Genomic DNA, 19,430 nt, shown 5'->3' with positions numbered 1-19,430 from the left:
TTTGTGCCTTACAGCGTCTGCCTTCCATCTTTTTCTAAGTGCCCTCTGCACCACTCCGCCCCCCTACTTTTGACCCTCTCTCTGTTTTCCCCCAGACCTACCAAATACACAGTATCTGATCCAGCTGACTAGTTGCCATCAGAATGGTGGCCCTTCTGGACAGAGTTCTAACAAAAATCTTTTACCTATCTTGTTCAGGAGGTGACTGCAACAGGCACTCAGAGTCCTGTCCTGAGTAAGCCCTGCGAGGTTCCTAGGTCACTGTCATCCCCACTTTCTTGGGCATAATTAAATCACTTTGAAAGTCATGCTGATTCGAGTGGAGCTCCACAGCTCAAGAAGAATGAATAAGGATGGAATGACCTCAAATTTATATTCCCTTTTATTTTTTTAAAGCACTTAAACCCATTTATAGTTTAATACAGTCTCAGGTACAGTACTCCCACTGCTAGAGAAAACTAACGAGCAGTTGCTGCAGGGCCAAAGATAAGTCTTAAGGATCAGTGGTTTGATTATTTTGAAATTCTATAAACTCCTTCAGTTGACTGGGCCCTGGAGCTCTTGTTCACCCCCCCATCCCCCACCCCGGGGGCAACATAACTCAAGACACCAGTGCAGATCAAGTGCATCCATCAATTTGAGAGCAATACTGATCTCTGTTGCATTCCACCTGGTTCCAGCAATCTGAAAAGAAGCCCCAAATCTGAAAATCATAAAAACAAATCCAAAACAGCTAGTAAAAAACTGAGGGGAAACAAGCCTACCAAGACAGTTTTGTTGAGGAAGCCAAGGAATAAAAATTCCTTCTTTAATCCCTGGAGTCTAAATACTGCTATATTCCTTCTGGTCTTGTCCTTTAAAAAATAATTGAGTCCAAGTCAACACATCTGCCTGACTCATTTGGAGTTAGGAACACATTTCTGGTGGTACTCTCCAAAGCACTCTGGGACACAGCTCACGTTATCCCCAAGGAATCCGTCCTGGCTTTGACCTCAGTAGATCTACAGTGTTCTGCACACTGGAGCCAGGACATTAGGAAACTGCACTGTGTTGTGTAGTTTTTCTATCATTTTGTTTGTTCTACACTGCTTCAACGTAGATCTTAAGTGTAGCAGTTCACTCTTTCCAAGGTTACAGACATCTGAGAGTCCCTGTGGGGAAATGATGTCTTACACCAGTTCTGTCTGACAACATACGTACGTAGGTCTGTGACAACCACAAAGTTTTAAATCCTGTTTCTAAATACTGTGTTACATACTTAAATTTTTCAAAGAGGGTAGACCTTAGGTTTAGAGTCTTTTTTATCACACACATAAAGAAGTAATAAAGGGGGTGGGAGGAAATTTTGGGAGGTGATGAATATGTCAGTGGCCGTGATGGTGGCGATGGTTCCACAGGTGTTGACTTATCCCCAAACTCACTGAGTTGTACACATTAAACACAGGGTCCAGCACAAATAATGCCCCTTTTTAATTAAATTCTTTTATTACAAAACCATAAGCACGTAATTCTGTAACATAACAATATCACATTCAAGCACACCAAATGACATTTTAGGTGAAATATTCAAATTAAAACTGTAAGTTATTACACCCATATTATTACCCTACCAACCACACCCATGCACGCGTTACTTCTGCTGGACTGGATGTGTACAGCTTTGTAGATGTCAATCATGCCTCGATAAAACATTTTTTAAAAAAAGAGAACTGCCTAATTATATGCTGTGTCTAGCACTTGTAAAATTTTTTAAAGTATAACTTGATAAGTTTTTAAGGAATTTTTAATAATATATAGAATTTAAATTCTAAATTTTCTAAATATGATTTTTAAGGATATTTCATCAGCAAATATTTTAGTGAACATAAATTTAAATTATAACTAAACTGAAAGCTCATGTAAGTTATTATTTATTTTATATATGTACATTATTCTGCAATGTGACCATATATTTATAGTTACGAATGAAATGCTAATCAACCTTTGGCTGAATGAGATCCAGTTTTCCATGTTAAGGTGTTATTTTAGGCTAACCACTTTGTAAATGAGGAAAGTGAATGATACGGCAGAGGCTCCAGAGTAAGGCAGGCTAGCCCTCAGATCACATCTTCACACACGGGCTCTATCTCTTAGCGCCTCGGTTTCCGTGTCTGTAAGAAGGGACTCACGAGTGGCTCACTGTCTTTGTGAAGGCGAAGTGTAAGCAGGCATGTAACAAAGTGTCAGAATATTATAGTGAGGGTTATGAAAACATCTTTAACTATAATCTAACTACTAATCTTAATGAAAAAATCTAATTTAAAGAGAACAGAAGATTTTCTTTGAAGGGTATTTTTACTTATTTACATAAAAACTGTGTGCCATCATTTTGGTAAATGCTACAAATTTTGTGTGCAGCACTAATACATGCCAATTTATGCCAATTTTCCCAATGGATATTATCATAGACTACATCAAATATTTCTTCATTATTTAACTATACAGGATGGGGCAAAAGTAGGTGTACATTGTTTCCTTTTTAGGAAGTTAATAATCTAAGTAATAAGTAATTAATAAGTAAATAACAACATAAGAATAATAATTACTGTATTCAAAAGTAGATACAACTGTAAACCTACTTTTGCCCTACCCTGTATAGTTATAAGTATCCATATCTTTTCACATTTTCTACTATTGGTAGATTTCAACTGGTGACAGGAGGGTTATTTTTGTTTGCATACTTCCTTCACACCATGCCATTTCTTGACACAGTCACCAAAAAAGAGCCTTCTAAACTGCTAATCAGACTCACTAGGTCTCAAATACAGTAGTGGCTCACGGTCAAGTCAAGGAAAAAAAAAATCTGAACTCTCGCCCTGTGGCATATAAGGCCCTTCACTATCTGGTTCTGCATGCATTTTCCCAAAGTTCTCCCTAACACCCTCACTTGGCTGCATTTCCCAGACACACCCCCTTTTACTGAATATGGCAGTGTCTCAACCTCAGCACTACTAACTTTTGGGTCAGATGATTCCTTCTTTGTTAGGGGGGTGGGAGTAGGGGAGTTGTCCAGTGGACTGTAGACATTTATCAGGGTCCTTGGCCTCTACCCACAAAACATCAGTAGCTCCCCCACCACATCCCCCCTCCCCAGCCCACACACCATGACAGTGCAAACTTTCTGCAGACACCGTCAACACCCCCTAGAGGGTAAAACCACCCCAAGCCGAGAACCACTGGCTGACATCCTTGCCCTTACGCGTGTTGATCTCTTGCTAAAACTGCACCTACCTTTCCCCTTCACCCTGTCCTGAGTATCCTCACTTGGCTAACTGAATTTCAACTCAGCTGTCATCTTAACCTCTTCTCACTTCCAGTTAGGAGTAACTGACCTTTTTCTCACTACCCTGAGTACTCTGTCCTCAATCCAATCAGTCAAACAATATTAAATATTTATATAAGTGTTGCTTCCCTACCAGACTCCTGCTCTGTGAAGCAGGGACTATCTCTGGCCACTGTATCTCCAGCACCTGACACAATACAGTTATCACAGCAGGTGCTCAATGAACATGGAATCAATAGATGAAAAAGTAATATTAGCATTCTGCAGTGATAATGGCAGTTAAAAACAGGCAAGTCACATAAGCAGTTCAGTCTTGTGCCCTCTGGTTTCAGAAACATTTTATAACCTCATACTCTGTCAGAGGTCATGTCCAGGATTTATGGAAAGATACAGAGAGAGAAATTAAGAATTTGGGAGCTAACTCACAGCTTGTAAGTACCGGAAAGACAAGATGGGGCCACTCAACGCCCCGCAAGCAGTACTGTCTTCAAAATCTCCTTCTTCAAGCAAGAACTGCTGGCCTTTAAAGTGTTCTTTTTCATAGGCAACCCACCTAGAAATACACAGGACACCAACGGAGCCATTAATAAAACTGTAGTCAGGAAAGCACGAAAAAAAATTGTGATAAAGCATCTAGTTGGTCCACATCACCATATTTTAAAAAGCAACATATTTATTTTGCTACCATTTACAAAGATAAATGTTGTATGCATCCTGGATCAATAATTTTTATATTCAGTAGTTTGGAGGCTCTTCCCAATGAAAGGTTGACTGTTGCAGAACTGCAACAAAGCAATGCGCATTACGTGTACACAGTGTGGCCTGATGCCACGTCTCAAAACGGCTGCAGAGTAGTTTGTCACGTAAAAAATAATGGAAAGCACTAATAAGCAATGAAAGAAGTTATACATCTATGCTGAGATTCAGAGATTAACATTCTTGTTTTACTGACAAAGCCCTTCTGGAACCACAGAATGATAGCTCTTTAAACATTTATTTAGGGTTTAAGTCAAAGGAACTGCTCACCAGGCTTGAAACCTAAAACACATTACAGGGGGGTGCAGCAAGGAGAAAGTGGGAAATGCGACCAAGCTGGGTTAGCGCTGGTGGCCTACGTGTACACGAAGACTTCAGTATTTACAGAGGGAAATGTTGCTCCCACCATTTTATCAGTGGTGATCATGGAAACAGGAAGCACTGTGGCAGAGTACTTCTTGGGGACACAGGTTGTTTGACTTTTAATCTAAAACCACCAGTGCAGAACACTGATATTAAGCTCCTCCACAAAACTTACTTTTTGTGGAGTAAGGGGAGGAGCTAATACAGTGTGTTCACAATACAGAGGGTCCGCGATGTGTGCTGACCTGCGTAACTCTGCCTTCGGCTGCCCCGGCACACTTACTCCGAGGATGACTATTTTGGGCTCCTGGGTTGGGACTTCTGAATTCTGGAGTTTGACAAAATGAAGCCTGGTAGGGCTACAGGTATTTTTTTTCCTTTTCTACCCCTACTACAGTTGTGAAGATATAAAATATATTCCAAAGGATTGTTTCTATAGGGTGCAAAATTACAGTAGCTGCTCAGTGATGGGTCTGATCCCCAGTCAGGGTGCATACGGGAGAAAACTGATTGACACCTCTTCCTCACATTGATGTCTGTGTCTCCCTTCCCCCCTCTCTAAAATCTATAGACATGTCCTTCTCTAAGAATCAATAAACATATCCTTGGGTGAGGATTAATAAAAAAGGCACAGCCCAGCCAGGGCAAAGATATTTTGGGGTTCCAACCCCAGTAACTGCTGATTGAGACTGGGTTTTACACTTGAGATCACACTTAGGAGACCTTTGGGGGCTTCCAAAAGCAGGTCAGGGCTGGAGGGTAATTAATATAAAAAACGCTTGACTTTGAAACAGACAAGCCGGGCTACTGCTTTAAGGAGGGAGGGCTCGCTGTCAATGTCTTCAGCACAGAAAGTCAACCACGATCAACAAGACAGGACTGAAACTAGGGCTCTCATCTGTGTTCATCACCTGTAAAAACACTGCTTTTATTTGCAGTTCTTATTTCTGTACTGTGCTTAGCAATACTAAGTGTTGAAGTTTTAGAAACTGTTTCTATATTTAATCTATCTCCAAATCTATAATACCAAAAGTTCACAGAAAGCTGTTAGTAACTAATATATTTTTTATTTCCCATATTATCGAAGGAACTTCTTTCTTCAGACAAAGGCAGGCTGTTTTGCTCTGCTCGGCACTTTTATTGTACTGACATTCAAAAGACAGACTACTAAACTAAGTACTGGAACTACGGCACTCACACTCCACCGATGACACGAATTGATCCAATTCCTTGAAAGTCCCCATCGTGTTTCAAAAAATCTGGGACAGAATCTATATGTTCACTAAATTCTTTGGCCTGTCCATGGAAGTAAGGTTTTTCATAAATAATAACCTGAAAAATACAAAAGAAAATTATTTAGATTAGATACCTACTGATTTACTGAAGTGGTACTCAAGATGACAACATGACTAGGGATTGCTGTTTTTCCATTAATATATCCTTACAACAAATCACAGTGTCTAATATTCACAAGGAACAAATGAGTCAACATGATGAAGATAAAATATCTAATTAATAGTACACTTCTCTCAGATTAATACACTCAAGGCTGATCACTTTGTTCTGGTTACCCAAGTCCTAGGACCGTCTCGTAGGATAAACTGCCTTGAATTTTCTTTCTAAGTTTATGCCTATGATTAGGATTTAATACAACCCTGCCTTATATTTCTTGAACTGTTCCTTTAAGAAATAAAAACTCTCTTGAGGTCCCAGGGCATAATAATGAATTATCTATTGATGTGAGAAAATATATGCTGTTTCTTATAACACTGGTTATGTGGTCATTACTATTCAATAAGAAGAAATAGAAAGGCAAATTCTTGAATCTAAGTACAAAGCTTCCTAAAAATAATACATGATTGAAAAAAAATATAGTATTTATACTCCCTATTTGATCTAAATTGGGAGCAGGGAAGGTAAGTACAGAAGGAAAGGAACTTCCAGCACTTCATCTACTTTAAGTTTGGACTGGTGAAAGCACTTGTCTTTCACCATTTTGATGCTCTTTATTCCCACGCATGAGCTGCCCTCAGTATGTGGAAGGGATGACAACACTGGTCTACCCACACTCTGCTTTGGGTCCCGTTTGTGGCTAATGGCATAATTTGTGCACAACCAGCAATCCATGACCTTGGTGAATTAAGATCCCACTTTTACCCACATTGAACCAGCAGGTAATAGCTCTCTTACATTTAAAAACTGACAAAATTATATAGACAAATAAATGTGTTGCGCTGCTCCTGCAGTTTTTGTTATTAAGTTTTCACTGGGCACTGTATTGGAAGTAATACAGTTTTATTTGGGTTTAATACATGCTACACATGCTGAACACACTCAAACTAAGAAAGAAGCAATAATTCTTTAGTGAATAAGCCATAAACTAACATTTAACAACTTGAAAATGGTGAGTGGCCATGACAGCCGTTCCATTCATATACCTCCACAACCTGTCAAACCACGAGGGTCCGAGGAAGACCCGGCCTGCAGCACCTAAAGCTCTGACTCAGCAATCGAGGAGACTGAAACAGGAGTCGCTCAGGGAGTGGCGCAGCTAATTCTGTATCTATTGGGTCCCTGGTCTGAAATGCTGGGTACACGTCAGAGTCGTGGGAACTCTGAAACACGTGACCACGCCCCAGGCCAAAAGAGCATCTCCGTGAGTGGAACCCAGACATAGTATTTTTAAAAAAATCTCAGCTATGTATGATTCCATCATAGAGCCAAGATGTATTAGATACACTCAGATATTGCGTTCCAAAAGCCTCCGTCTACATGACTGAGAGAATGATATAGTCAATTCCATAAATTAAGAATCCCCAAAACAGGAGGTTGGGATGAGTTGTGTCTTGTTTTGTAGAACAAAAGAAAAATAGGTACATCCCTGCCTTCGTACCTGCCTCTGGAGGTGCTGTGGCCTAATTCAACAGAGACCTGTTTGCATCTTTGGTCACGGCACAGTTAATGTTCTGATGTCTGTTTATGCACATTCCTAGTTCTATTTCTACCTTTCCTTCCCACATGTGCTTAATCTTGGCACTACTATGACTCCACTGTTTACTGCCTCTACCCTTCAAATACTCATAATTAAAAAACAGCCACCTTTTGATCATCCTTGATCTTCTTGAGCATCACTCCCAAATGCCCGCAAATTATCTGACTCCAAACAACAATCAAACTTACCACCTTTTAGCCTGTTCATAGGTGCTCACTGGGTTTTCAGTGCAGACCTCGACCTCTGCATTCTGACCCCACGCCCCACTCCCAGCCTGGCCTCTCAGCAACCCTGTTGTGTGGTCACTTCCCACCACCCCACATCTATGAGCTAGCCACTACTAGCATATATCACGGCAACTGTTTTCTGTTTTACAGTCTGAACTACTTGAAGATTAATACTCAAACTTTTCAGCCTACTACAAGAGTGTGTTCAACACTTACCTTTAAGTCCATAGGCATTTCCACTTTTAGTCCACCCTTAAAAGATGACAAGAAATTTTAATGTTAGATACATAAATATTTAAAAACATCTGAAAGTAACTGTGATGCATATAGGTTATATAAAAATCTGATTGATGAAGATTATTTACCAGTTAAAGTTAAGCTGTGTTAATTTAAAATGTTAAGAAAGAGAACTCTACAATAGTTAAAATCAAGTAAGACTTCTCTACATCAATGTAGGTGGGTCAACAGACACTAAAGAGATACTTTCCAGGTTACAACAGTTACAAGGAAGGAGACTGAACTTTATTTAGTCCTTTCCCACACAAGCAACTATAGATTTAATCCCACTACAGAGGATACAAAAATAAGAGGGGAATTGTTAGATTTATTTTTTAATTATATTTTATTGGTTATGTTGTTGCAGTTGTCCTGATTTTACCCCCTTTGCTGCTGTCCACACAGCACCTCTCACTCCCTGAAGCAGTCCCCCTACCATTGTTCATGTCCATGGTTCATGCATATAAGTTCTTTGGCCTCTCTATTTCCTACACTGTACTTTGCATCCCCATGGCTATGCAAAGTAACTACCTATTTGTACTTCTTAATGCCCCTCACCTCTTCAGCCATTCTCTTCCTCCACCATTACATCTGGCAACCATCAAAACTCCCTCCATATCCATGATTCTGTCTCTGTTTTTATATGCTTAGTTTGTTTTTTATATTCAATTGTTGATAGGTATGCATTTTTTGCCAGTTTATTGTTCATAGTTTTGATCTTTTTCTTAAATGAGTCCCTTTATTAGTTCATATAATAATGGTTTGGTGATGATGAACTCCTTTAGTTTTTTCTTCTCTGGGAAGCTCTCTATCTACCCTTCAATTATAAATGCTAGCTTTGCTGGGTAGAGAAATCTTACCTGTAGGTCCCTGCTTCTCATGACTTTGAATATTTCTTGCTAATCCCTTCTAGCCTGCAAAGTTTCTTTTGAGAACTCAGTTGACAGCCTTGCGGGAACTCCCCTGTAGGTAACTAACTGCTTTTCTCTTGCTGATTGTAAGATTCTCTCTTTATCTTTAACCTTCGGTACTTTAATTATGATGTGTCTCTGTGTGGTCCTCTTCAGGTCCATCCTGTTTGGGACTCCATGTGCTCCCTGGACTTGCAAGTCTCTTTCCTTCAGCAAAGTAGGGAAGTTTTCTTTCATTATTTTTTTCAAATAGATTTCTAATTTCTTGTTCTTTCTCTTCTCCTTGCATCATAGGATGATCCTATGATGTGAATGTTGAACCTCTTGAAGTTGTCCCAGAGGTTGCTTATACTACCCTCATTTTTCTAGATTCATTTTTCTTCTTCTTGTTCTGATTGGATGGTTTTTGCTTTTTTTATTTTCCAAATCATTGATTTATTCTCAGCTTTATCTACTCTACTGTTGTTTCCCTGAAAATTGCTCTTTATTTCAATTAGTGTATCCTTCGTTTCTGACTGGACTTTTTTTATGCTGTTGAGGTCCTCATTAAGTTCCTTGAGCATCCTTATAACCAGTGTTTTGAACTCTGCATCTGATAGGTTACTTATGTCCATTTCATTTAGGTCTTTTTCTGGAGTATTGGTCTGCTCTTTCATTTGGGCCATGTTTTTTTGTCTCCTTTGTCTCCTGTGTTTGTTTCTATGTATTAGGTAGAGCTGCTTTGACTCCATACTTTGGTAGTGTGGCCTAATGTAGTAGGTATCCTGTAGGGTCCAGTGGCACAGCCTCCCCTATAACCCAAGCTGGGCACTCGAGGTGCACCCTTCACGTGAGCTGAGTACACCCTCCTCTTGTAGTTGAGACTTGGTTGCTCTTGGCAGATCAATGAGAGGGATTTATCCAGTTCAGGTAGCTGCAAGAATTGGTTGTGACCACTGACCACCAACCTCTGCCTTCTGTGGAGGATCGGCTGTTCAGGGGCAGGGTGGTGGTACTTCGACATGGTCTGTACCTGTCCAGTGGGTGTGCTGGCCCTGGGATTTCCCAGATGGTGCAGGCCAAGGTAACCCCTCAGTGATGTTTTGCCAGGGCCACCCTGCCTCAGCTATAAAGCAATCTGAGATGGCTGCTACTTGTGCTGGGTTTGGAGATTCCCAGGCAAGGACAAGCTGTGAATCTAGGCTGGCTGCTGCTAGTGCTGGGCCTGGGGCTCACTGAGGCCTGCTGTTGTTTGTTAGAGAGAATTTAGGAAGTTGTGAAGTTTTGTGAAGTACAAGCCAACACCAGCCATTCATTAAAAAAAGTAGATTGGGTGGGCCCATAAGTTGGGTGGAACAGCCTCTGGGGATCTCCAGGTTGGGTCAAACAGTGCTAGCCAGTTGGATGGAGTCTCAGATATGGCACCAACCTGCCGGCTCAGTCTGGATGGATATGGTTTCTTTAATTCTGTAGTTGTCAGACTTCCATTCAACTTGATTTCTGACAGTTTGGCGTGATGATTGTTCTATATTGCAGTTGTAATTTTGACGTAGTTGTGAAAGAGGCAAGCCGTGTTTACCTAAGTCACCATCTTGACCCAAAGTTGAAGCACTAGTAGATTTAAAAAATCTCATCTGGCAGGGGAGATTTCTAAACCACTTATTTCTAAATGTCTTCTCAAAAACCACTTGGGCTTTCTAAATTAGAGAGAGCACTTCCTCTTTCAAGTTCTGTCAACACTTTTTATCGCATTTAATGTCTTTATGGATTCAAGGTTGTAGGGCATAAAAAGTACCTCTTTCTTCACAAAAACTCTAATTCTGTAATCCACTTGTTTCTAATACAACCCACATCATGAAATTTTCTAAAATTTCTTAGTTTGCCTTATTAATTTTTTTTAAAAGGCATGAAACAAACAAATATGGTTTATCACACAGGTCACATTTAATGAACAGTTTGTCCCTCAAATAAAAATGTTTGCAAGAAAAGAAACACTGCGCGTACTTATCTGTTAGAGAGCCGCCACTGACAGAGCTGCCCGTTTGTTACCAATGCTGAGCTTATCATGCATCGCTACCAGGGAAGAGTGTAATTTACAAGTGACTTACAATTAGTGTAAAAAAAAATTCAGAGGTTTATTAAATATTCAAAAATCTCACAGAATAACACTTAAAAGGAAATTGCATGTATTGTAGTAAACTTAGCACAAAGTAATTTCAGACATTTGTCTTCTGGAAAATTAAAAATTTTCACACAGACATTCTCTATGATATAAAGAAACAGAAAAACAATGAACCAATAGTTTGTTAATTTAGTATTCACATTCATTTTCAGGATTGAGATGTATGAGCAGTTCTCAAAGCTATTTAATTTTGGATTCATGGGTACTTGGAAAATTTTTCCCTTTAAATTTGCTTACCATTTGAAGTGGATACAGTGATTTCATTTCTGCTGCAGAAATCTCAAAGAGTCCATGGTCTTCCTCCAGAACTGTAGCACGCCCCTTAAAATTAACATCTGGGTAGGCAAGCCAACTAAATAAGAAAGGAATGGCAGGTTAAAGTATAACAGGAATACCTTAGTCTGGTTCTGTAAAATTGAAAGTAAAAAGGGCTACATAAAAACAAAACAAAGACCCGTCAAAGAATTATGCATATAAAACACACTCAGAGTGACTTCACTAAGCAGCATACAATGAGTCGACATGTTATTAAGTTGTTACCTTCAAACACTGCCTATCCTATAATAAAGTCTACCATAAGTTTTCCAAGCATTAAAATTTCCAATACTTAAAAGGTGTGAGCCCTTTAATTCAAGCAGAATATAAGTGAAGTATCAGTACCATTCTACTATATCCCACTCTTTTTACAATTGGAGTAATCAGAGGTAGGGATTGCACCAGGCAACTTACATCTTTCACCTACATTTTTAGAATCAGTATCAGTCTATTGGCTGCCTCAGGAACAGTATATGATACAGGATTCCCGACTAGCTTCCACCTAAATTTGATGATTACAAATGCTGCTCATGGACAGGATTAATTACTGGGTCCGCCCAAGAGTTCTAACCTATGGTTGGCAAAGATGAAGAAAGATTCCCTACACCAACTTCCCTACAGCTGACCCCAAAATTCTACACCATCGTTGCCAAAGCAGGAAAGAACAATGGATGAGAGAAGAGGGGTCTGTGTTGAATCAGGGACCACAGAATTTGTGATTGTAGCCAATCTGAGACTGATTTAAGATTAAACTCAGAGCCATACTCCTGAGGACACCTTTGGAGCCAGAAAGGCTGAGCCTAGGACCAACCACTTAATTTCCTCTCTTATGACATGAGAGTAGTTCAACCTGCCTGGCAGGAAAAGCAGGGTGATACATCAAAAGGCATCATGTGCCTGGACTGCAGAGGCCCTCACAAACTATAAGCACTGAGACACTCTGGAAATAGTTTGGACTGCAGACTTTTAGGCCAGGAACATATCTTTTCTCAGTCTTAAAATTTGATGCAGGAAAAGATGGTGGATGCATCTATCGAGAACTATGTCTGAGAATCTCTATCTGTTCCTGTGAGTTATACATCAAACACTTAGTAGGTGCCAAAGTAAGACAGAATCTGTTTAATCCCTGCAATGGTCTTTCTTGGATATCTAGGAGTACAAATAAAATTAACTAACACCCCAGGAATATGTATGTCACCTACTGAAATATGAAATAAAAGTTAACTTTGGTGGTCGTCAATCACTGTAACAAAGAGAAACTGATACGTACACTCCTGCCTTCACAGTGAAGGACATAGATTTGGGGATATTCAGCTCTTCCAAATTAGGGACCGCTTGCTGTATGTAAATAGGACAACACACTGGGTCAGACTGTGGGCAAAGTTCTATCTCTGGAATACTGCAATCCTGAAAAAAAAAAATGGCTTTGAAATCCTCTAAAGAAACACACAGTCCAGTATTCTCAACACCCTGGACATGCAGTTACAATTGTTCTCATTGTCCAGTTAAATTTCTTCACAAGAGCAGCATAAAGGAAATACTGTTTCTCTGTATCAGTTGTTTAAAATGCAACTTTTCAAAAAAATTTTTTTTACAGTTTTCAGTTACAGTTGACATTCAGTATTTTATCAGCTTCAGTGTACAGTATAGTGGCTGGACATTTACACAATTCACGAAGTGACCTCCTGACAAGCCCAGTACCCACTGGGCACCACCATCTGTGGCTATTACAGTACCACTGACTATACTCCCTGTGCCGTATGTACATCCCCGTGACTATTTTGTAAAACCGTCAGTTCATACTTCTCAATCCCTTCACTTTTTCACCCAGGCCCCCAAACCTCTCCATCTGGCCACCAACAAATTTTTTCTAAGGAGTTACACTGATAACATGAAAATTATAAATATTACTGATGGAAAAAGTATTACTCCAATATTTTCTGCTTTGTTTTTAAAAGTCTTGTTCCATTAAGCAATGCTTAGAGTCACCAAACTATCTGAGCGCCGAAAGTCTGTTGCCCTCCTTCTTAGAAGCACAACAAAGCCACAGGGAGGAAGGGAGCTCAATAAAAGCTGGTCTCATGTGGAACATTAATGAGACAAACAACAGAGAGGTACTATACCCTCGGGGTGTTATCTAATTTACATTGACATAAGGGGTAGGAATTAGAGGTGAGGGTAAAGGAAATCTGTTTTCCTACTTGTGGTATTCTATTTATTGTTTTTAGTACAGTTGGTTTGGAGAAGAATGGCATTATGAAATTTAACCCTACATTCCATCATATATCCACTGTCACCATGTCCTGTCAAACTTTCCTTAAAATTTCACTGGTGTATATCTCTTATCTTCTCCCGTGGTCAAGGCCCTTTGTCAAGGCCAAGACTTCAATCATGGGCCTATGCTACCAGTCAAGTGCTAGCTACCCTTCAGACAGCTGGGCTTGTTGGAGTACCACTTTCCTTGCGCCATGCCTTGGCTCAAGACCCAAACACATTGAATCTGTATCTGTTTCCCTTTTTCCAGTATGGCACCAACCCATTCCTCTACCCTAACTCCCCACACCTCTTCTTCAGTCATGCTGGTCTCCATGCTCCAGAGGTGTTTTCACTCCCTCTCCGGCCTCTCTAAGCTCTGTAAATGTATCCCTCACTGAAATTAAAGACATAATTCTCTGTATTCTTACTTATGAAAATCTTTTAATAATCAAGTTCTAACTCAAAAGCACAATTTTTTCTTAGGGAATCAAAAGCACAATTATTTCTCCCTTCCTGGAATTACAGATGTGCTTCCATCTGAACCACAATCTGTCCTGGTAGTGGTGGGCATTTAATTACACAAATTAAGTTTCAGTAGAGAAGTTCTCATCTAGGACATTGTGAAATTCAAATGATTATGCTTTAATAAAATAGGTAAATTCAATAACAATTAGAGGTGACATTAGATGGACTAAAAATTGTATTTTTTATTATAATCAGTTTTGCAATGTTTAAAATGGCAATTTTCTAATTTTTAACCTTTCTCCAAACTGAGTTCTCTTACTATTCATTATTAATAATTCTCCTCAATATGTAAAAGCAAGCCAATTGATACATCTTATTTTCAGAAAGTTAGTTGTAAAATGCAATACAGCAAAAAGCCATTGGCTAAAATAATCTTTAAAGTATAAAAATATATTTCTCTCTAAAGTTTCATTTCAAAATAGGCAGAAATGTTCAGGGCAATCACCTGTCAATCTTCAAGGCTCTTTTGTTTGCTGTTAATAATAGAGTTCTAGTAACAGAACCGCTGCCACATTCATGTTCCCCCAGGGACCTGCGGGGCAGCAACAGAGCACAGAACCCAGCGTCCCACGCAAATAAGTTTCCTCTGCATTGTGTTATACAAACAATGTTGGGGCGGTGTACTTTGAAAGGGAAAAAGCTAAGAGGAACTCAAGTCTACTACAACACAGAAGGAAACGGCATAATGGACCAAGCATGACAATGGCTAAAAAATGGAAAATAAACAAAAATAAGAATGCTTATGCTCTCATCTATCTTTATCAGAGGACCAATTTTTTCTTCTCCAGTAGACTGAAAAAGATTTCACTGGTTAGTGACTGAAAAGTGCTTTATAGTAGCTCAGCAACAACAAACAGTTTACTGTTAGAAAAGTTAGACGGCTTCCTCCCAGACTTTTCTAGCCATGATATACTTTACAAGTATATTTTGGTGAAATCTTCCAGCTTAGACTATTAAAGCAATTAGCTGGAAGGGAGACAAAGCTACAGAGGAGAACAAGGGTGGGAATGAATTATAGTCGACAAAAGCAGTAAGAAAATCTACTTGCCTCTACCTTACATAAAATACCTTCGGTCACTGATCTAACAACGGATCTCTCCCTTCTAGGCTCATTACTGAGGGGACAACCTAAATAACTTCTGACCATAACAAATATGTCATTCCTTTAACAAAAATTAAATGCATAGTAAACCCAGTAACTTGCAAAGTTCATTTCTTCTGTTTGAGAAAAGCAAGCACTTGGCTCCAGGTTCACTGCACTGCCGCCCCACCCCAATCCTTCCCCCTGGCGGCAAAGATGACCCCAGAGCAGAATCTGCAGCTGCTGATAACTGATGGCCTGTGCTGAATCTGCTGCACCCATTCACATGGTACCTTTAAAGAACACTGAAGTTTTGACAAGTCAGATTAGAGCAACTAAAAGATGAGGAAACAAGGCCCAGATGGATTTGGAATGGCCACCATGAGAGCAGAGCTTTCCATAACCAGCATTTTGACACGGTTGGAGAAAGGAAGCAGTTTGATACTCGATTCTCACTTTGTTAAGTATTTAGAACAATGCTAATGCCTTTTCCATTCAAAGCTCAATAGTTTTATTTTCCTTCCTAAAAGTTGCTAGCCTGTTCAAGATATGTGGGCAAGAACAAGGCAATTTAAACAAGACTCCAAGAACAATGGAAGGAGGAAAAAAATGCAACCATGACTTATTCTTTCTTATAATATATTCTAAGCAAATGGCAGATGTGCAAATACCCATTTATATACCCATTCTCAGCAGATTGAGTTTTTGTTTGATTTTATTGTTGTTTAATTAGGGAAGAGGGGGAGGAGGTTGCTATTTACAATATCTTATTCATTTTTTTCTTCCCGCCCCGCCACCAGGCCTGGCATGGTGCCTGGCATTCACAAGGAAGGCACAAAACAGTAAGTTACTTAAATCTTAGAAGAGTCCACCTACAAAATAATTATTCATTTCACGGCATTTCTAGTGAGTTAGCCGATTCAGTGAGCACTGTAAAGGAACACTGCCCTTTACACTGTAGCTCTCAATCTTCCTCTGCAACCTAACTCCTGCTTACTCTCTCAGGAGTCCAGCCGGTGCCAGCTCCTCCAGGAAAGGTCCCTCCCCTTGGTGTACCCTTAGGGCACTTTTCACATCTACGGTTGGGTTACTCAGCTGTCTGTCCCTAGGCTTTAAGCAAGCTGAAACAAGAATCATGTCCTACTTATATTTCTATTCTCAGTGACCATCACAGAACTGGGTCCAAAAGCAGACATGGGTCTTTGTAGACATAGGTTTGCTACAGTTTTGCAAAGTATTAATTCATATAAAACACATGCAGACACCCCTTTATGATAATGAGTTTTTCTGTATGATCTCCACAACTCTCAAGGGTTTAATAACATCAATTCAAATCATAATGCATTTTTGTTTAAAGCACATAAAAGAAATCTCTATAATTTGAAAAAAATGTGTTCTTGACTGCCATAGGAGTAATTAAACTAAATCATGTGCTATGTTACTGATGAAGGGACTCTTAAGACTACATGGGAGGCATAAAAACAGACACATAGATCAGTGAAACAGACTAGAGAGCCCAGAAATAAGCCCACACCTTTAGAGCCAATTAATATTTAACAGAGGAAGCAAACACATACAATGTACAATGGCCTAAAGATAATTTATTCAATAAATGGTGTTGGAAAAATTGGATAGATAAATGCAAGAAAAAATGAAACTAAAGCACCTTCTTACACCATGCACAAGAACAAATTCAAAATGGATTAAAAACTTATATATTAGAACCAAAACCATAAAAATTATAGGAGAAAACATAGACAGTAAAATCTCAGACACTGCTTGTGGCAATATATTGTCTCACAAATCTCCTCAGGCAAGGGAAACAAAATGAAAAATAAACAAATGATACCGTGTCAAACTAAAAAGTTTTTGCACAGCAAAGGAAATCATCAACAAAATAAAGACAATCCACGGAATGGGAGAACATATTCGTTGACACCTCTGGTAACAGGTTAATATACAAAATTTATAAAGAACTTATAAAACAACACCAAAACCTCACAAACAATCCAATTAAAAAATGGGCAAAGGACCTGAATAGACACTTCTCCAAAGAGCACATACAGATGGTTAACAGACTTATGAAAAGATGTTCAACATCACTAGTCATCAGAGAAATGCATATTAAAACCACAATGAGATATCATCTCATGTCTGTCAGAATGGTCATCATTAATAAATCAACAAACAGCAAGTGCTGGTGAGGATGTGGAGAAATGGGAACCCATTTGCACTGTTGGTGGGAATGCAAACTGGTGCAGCCACTGTGGAAAACAGTATGGAGATACCTCAAAAAATTAAAAATGGGTCTTGCCTTTCAGCCCAGCAATCTCACTTATGGGAATATACCCAAAGGAACCCAAAACACTAATTTGAAAGATCATAAGCACCCCTATCTTTATCTTAGCGTTACTTATAATTGTCAAGATATGGAAGTAGCCCAAGTGTCCATTAATAGATGAGTGGATAAACAACTATGGGCCATTTACACAGTGGAATTCTACTTGGCTGTAAAAGAGAGGAAAACCTTACCCTTTACAGCAGCATGGATGGACCTAGAGAACATTATGCTAAGTAAAATAAGCCAGTCAAAGAAAGACAAATACCACATGATTTCACTCACTTGTGGAATCCAATGAACAAACTGATCTAACAAGCAAAGCAGAGACAGACTCATAGATAGAGAGCAGGATGAAAGCTATTGGGGGTGGGAGGTGAAGGGTAAAGGGACTGAACAAAAAGGAAAAAGGACTCCTGGACATGGACAACAGTGTGAGGATTGCACAGGGGAGGGAGTACCAGTGGGTTAAATGGTAATGAAAAAAATACAACAACAAATTTTTTTAAAAAGAAAAAGAAAAAAAAGACTATACGGGAGAATTCTTTCCTTATCTTACATCTGTCCTTACCACTAATTCACTCTACTCTAAATTACCACAGCACTTCCAACAAATTTTTGTTTATACTGACTTTTTTCATCTTAGTATAAAATAATATTTTCTAAACAGAAAGTGTTCTCCTAACACTTCTCTCTTACTTCTCTCTCATTCACATACACATGTACACAGAACTACTTTTTCTATATTAGAAAAAGTATATATTTGAAAATTTGGAAACATTGACTATTTTCCTAAAGATGGTATATTCCTACATTAAAAACATATATACATATATAATTACCACTAATATTGTAAATGAACATTTAGTACTTTACATGTATAATGTAAAAACATCATTAATATGATAATAAAAATAAATAAAATTAGCACAAATTATGGCAACTATTTCTAAACCTGGTAGGCCAAAGTACAACTATGTGACAAACGAAACAAAATAAAAAAATGGAAGAAAATCAACACCTCTCTTACCTTTAAGATGCGTTTGATAGAACCCAGTACAAAACTTCTCTGTGGATGCTTTCTGTTCTGAAGGGTCCAGTCACGATTTAACACCTTTTCCCCTTCTTCTAACACACATTTCTGACCTTGGAAATGTGGCTTCTCATATAAAATCCAGCTGAACAAATACAAAAGCATGATCAGTTATCACTAATGTCCTAGGAAATGAGGCATAAAACAAGTGATACTTAGTAAGTCACAGACTATCTTATCCAGTTGCATTTTTAAATCTGGGTTATTTTCCACTGTTAGCATATAATCCTATTTTTGAAACGATGATCTATGGCAGTATAGATACAAACAGTATAAGAAAGAATGAACTTTGAAATAATACTTCCTGAATATAATATTACAATCTATGGTGATATTTATGTATACACATATTTATAGGTATTATATATATGAAGCTATAAATATATATTAAAGACAATAGCTTAACCATTCCAAATTCCACTTCTACCCTAATTTGCTGGTCCCTGATTAACAAAGCACACGAGTCCCATTTTTATTACATGAAGACAGTACTGCACCAGAATGCTTACAACATGAATACTGACCAGTGGGTAGCTGAAATACTGGACAAAGAAATCCTGGCTGCTCCCCAGTAGGGGGCGCGAGAGAGGTAACTACACATTGATGTTTCCCTCCTTCCCTTCCCCTCTCTCTAAAATAAGTAAAATCTTTAAAAAAATGGTGTCATGTTAAAACCAACAGTAAATCTAGATTACGTTTAAAAAAAAAAAAGAAAGAAATCCTGTCTCCGACATATCCATGGGACATAGTTCATAACAACAAATGAGGTTTTCCCTCATTTTTACACCATACAAAGAACCCTTCACTTTTTGAG

The 19,430-nt window shown here is 38.8% G+C and overlaps 1 protein-coding gene across 2 annotated transcripts in view; it reads right to left on the bottom strand.

The window, feature by feature from the left end:
• Positions 1–19,430, bottom strand: part of CRYBG3 (crystallin beta-gamma domain containing 3) — a 121,518-nt gene that overhangs the window by 46,389 nt on the left and 55,699 nt on the right. For both annotated transcript variants that reach the window (XM_045850868.1, XM_045850869.1), the window contains 6 exons: positions 18,554–18,701; positions 12,594–12,730; positions 11,246–11,360; positions 7,877–7,912; positions 5,640–5,773; positions 3,749–3,875 (listed from right to left, as the gene is read on the bottom strand). In XM_045850868.1, coding sequence (XP_045706824.1) covers positions 3,749–3,875; positions 5,640–5,773; positions 7,877–7,912; positions 11,246–11,360; positions 12,594–12,730; positions 18,554–18,701 — 697 coding nt within the window. The remainder of the gene's footprint in view (positions 1–3,748; positions 3,876–5,639; positions 5,774–7,876; positions 7,913–11,245; positions 11,361–12,593; positions 12,731–18,553; positions 18,702–19,430) is intronic.

Source organism: Phyllostomus hastatus, unplaced genomic scaffold (assembly GCF_019186645.2).
Source record: "Phyllostomus hastatus isolate PE091 unplaced genomic scaffold, TTU_PhHast_1.1 phas_contig_86, whole genome shotgun sequence".
Lineage (NCBI taxonomy): Eukaryota > Metazoa > Chordata > Mammalia > Chiroptera > Phyllostomidae > Phyllostomus > Phyllostomus hastatus.
Note: the sequence above shows the minus strand (reverse complement) of the source record. Positions and strands in the feature narration are given on the sequence as shown.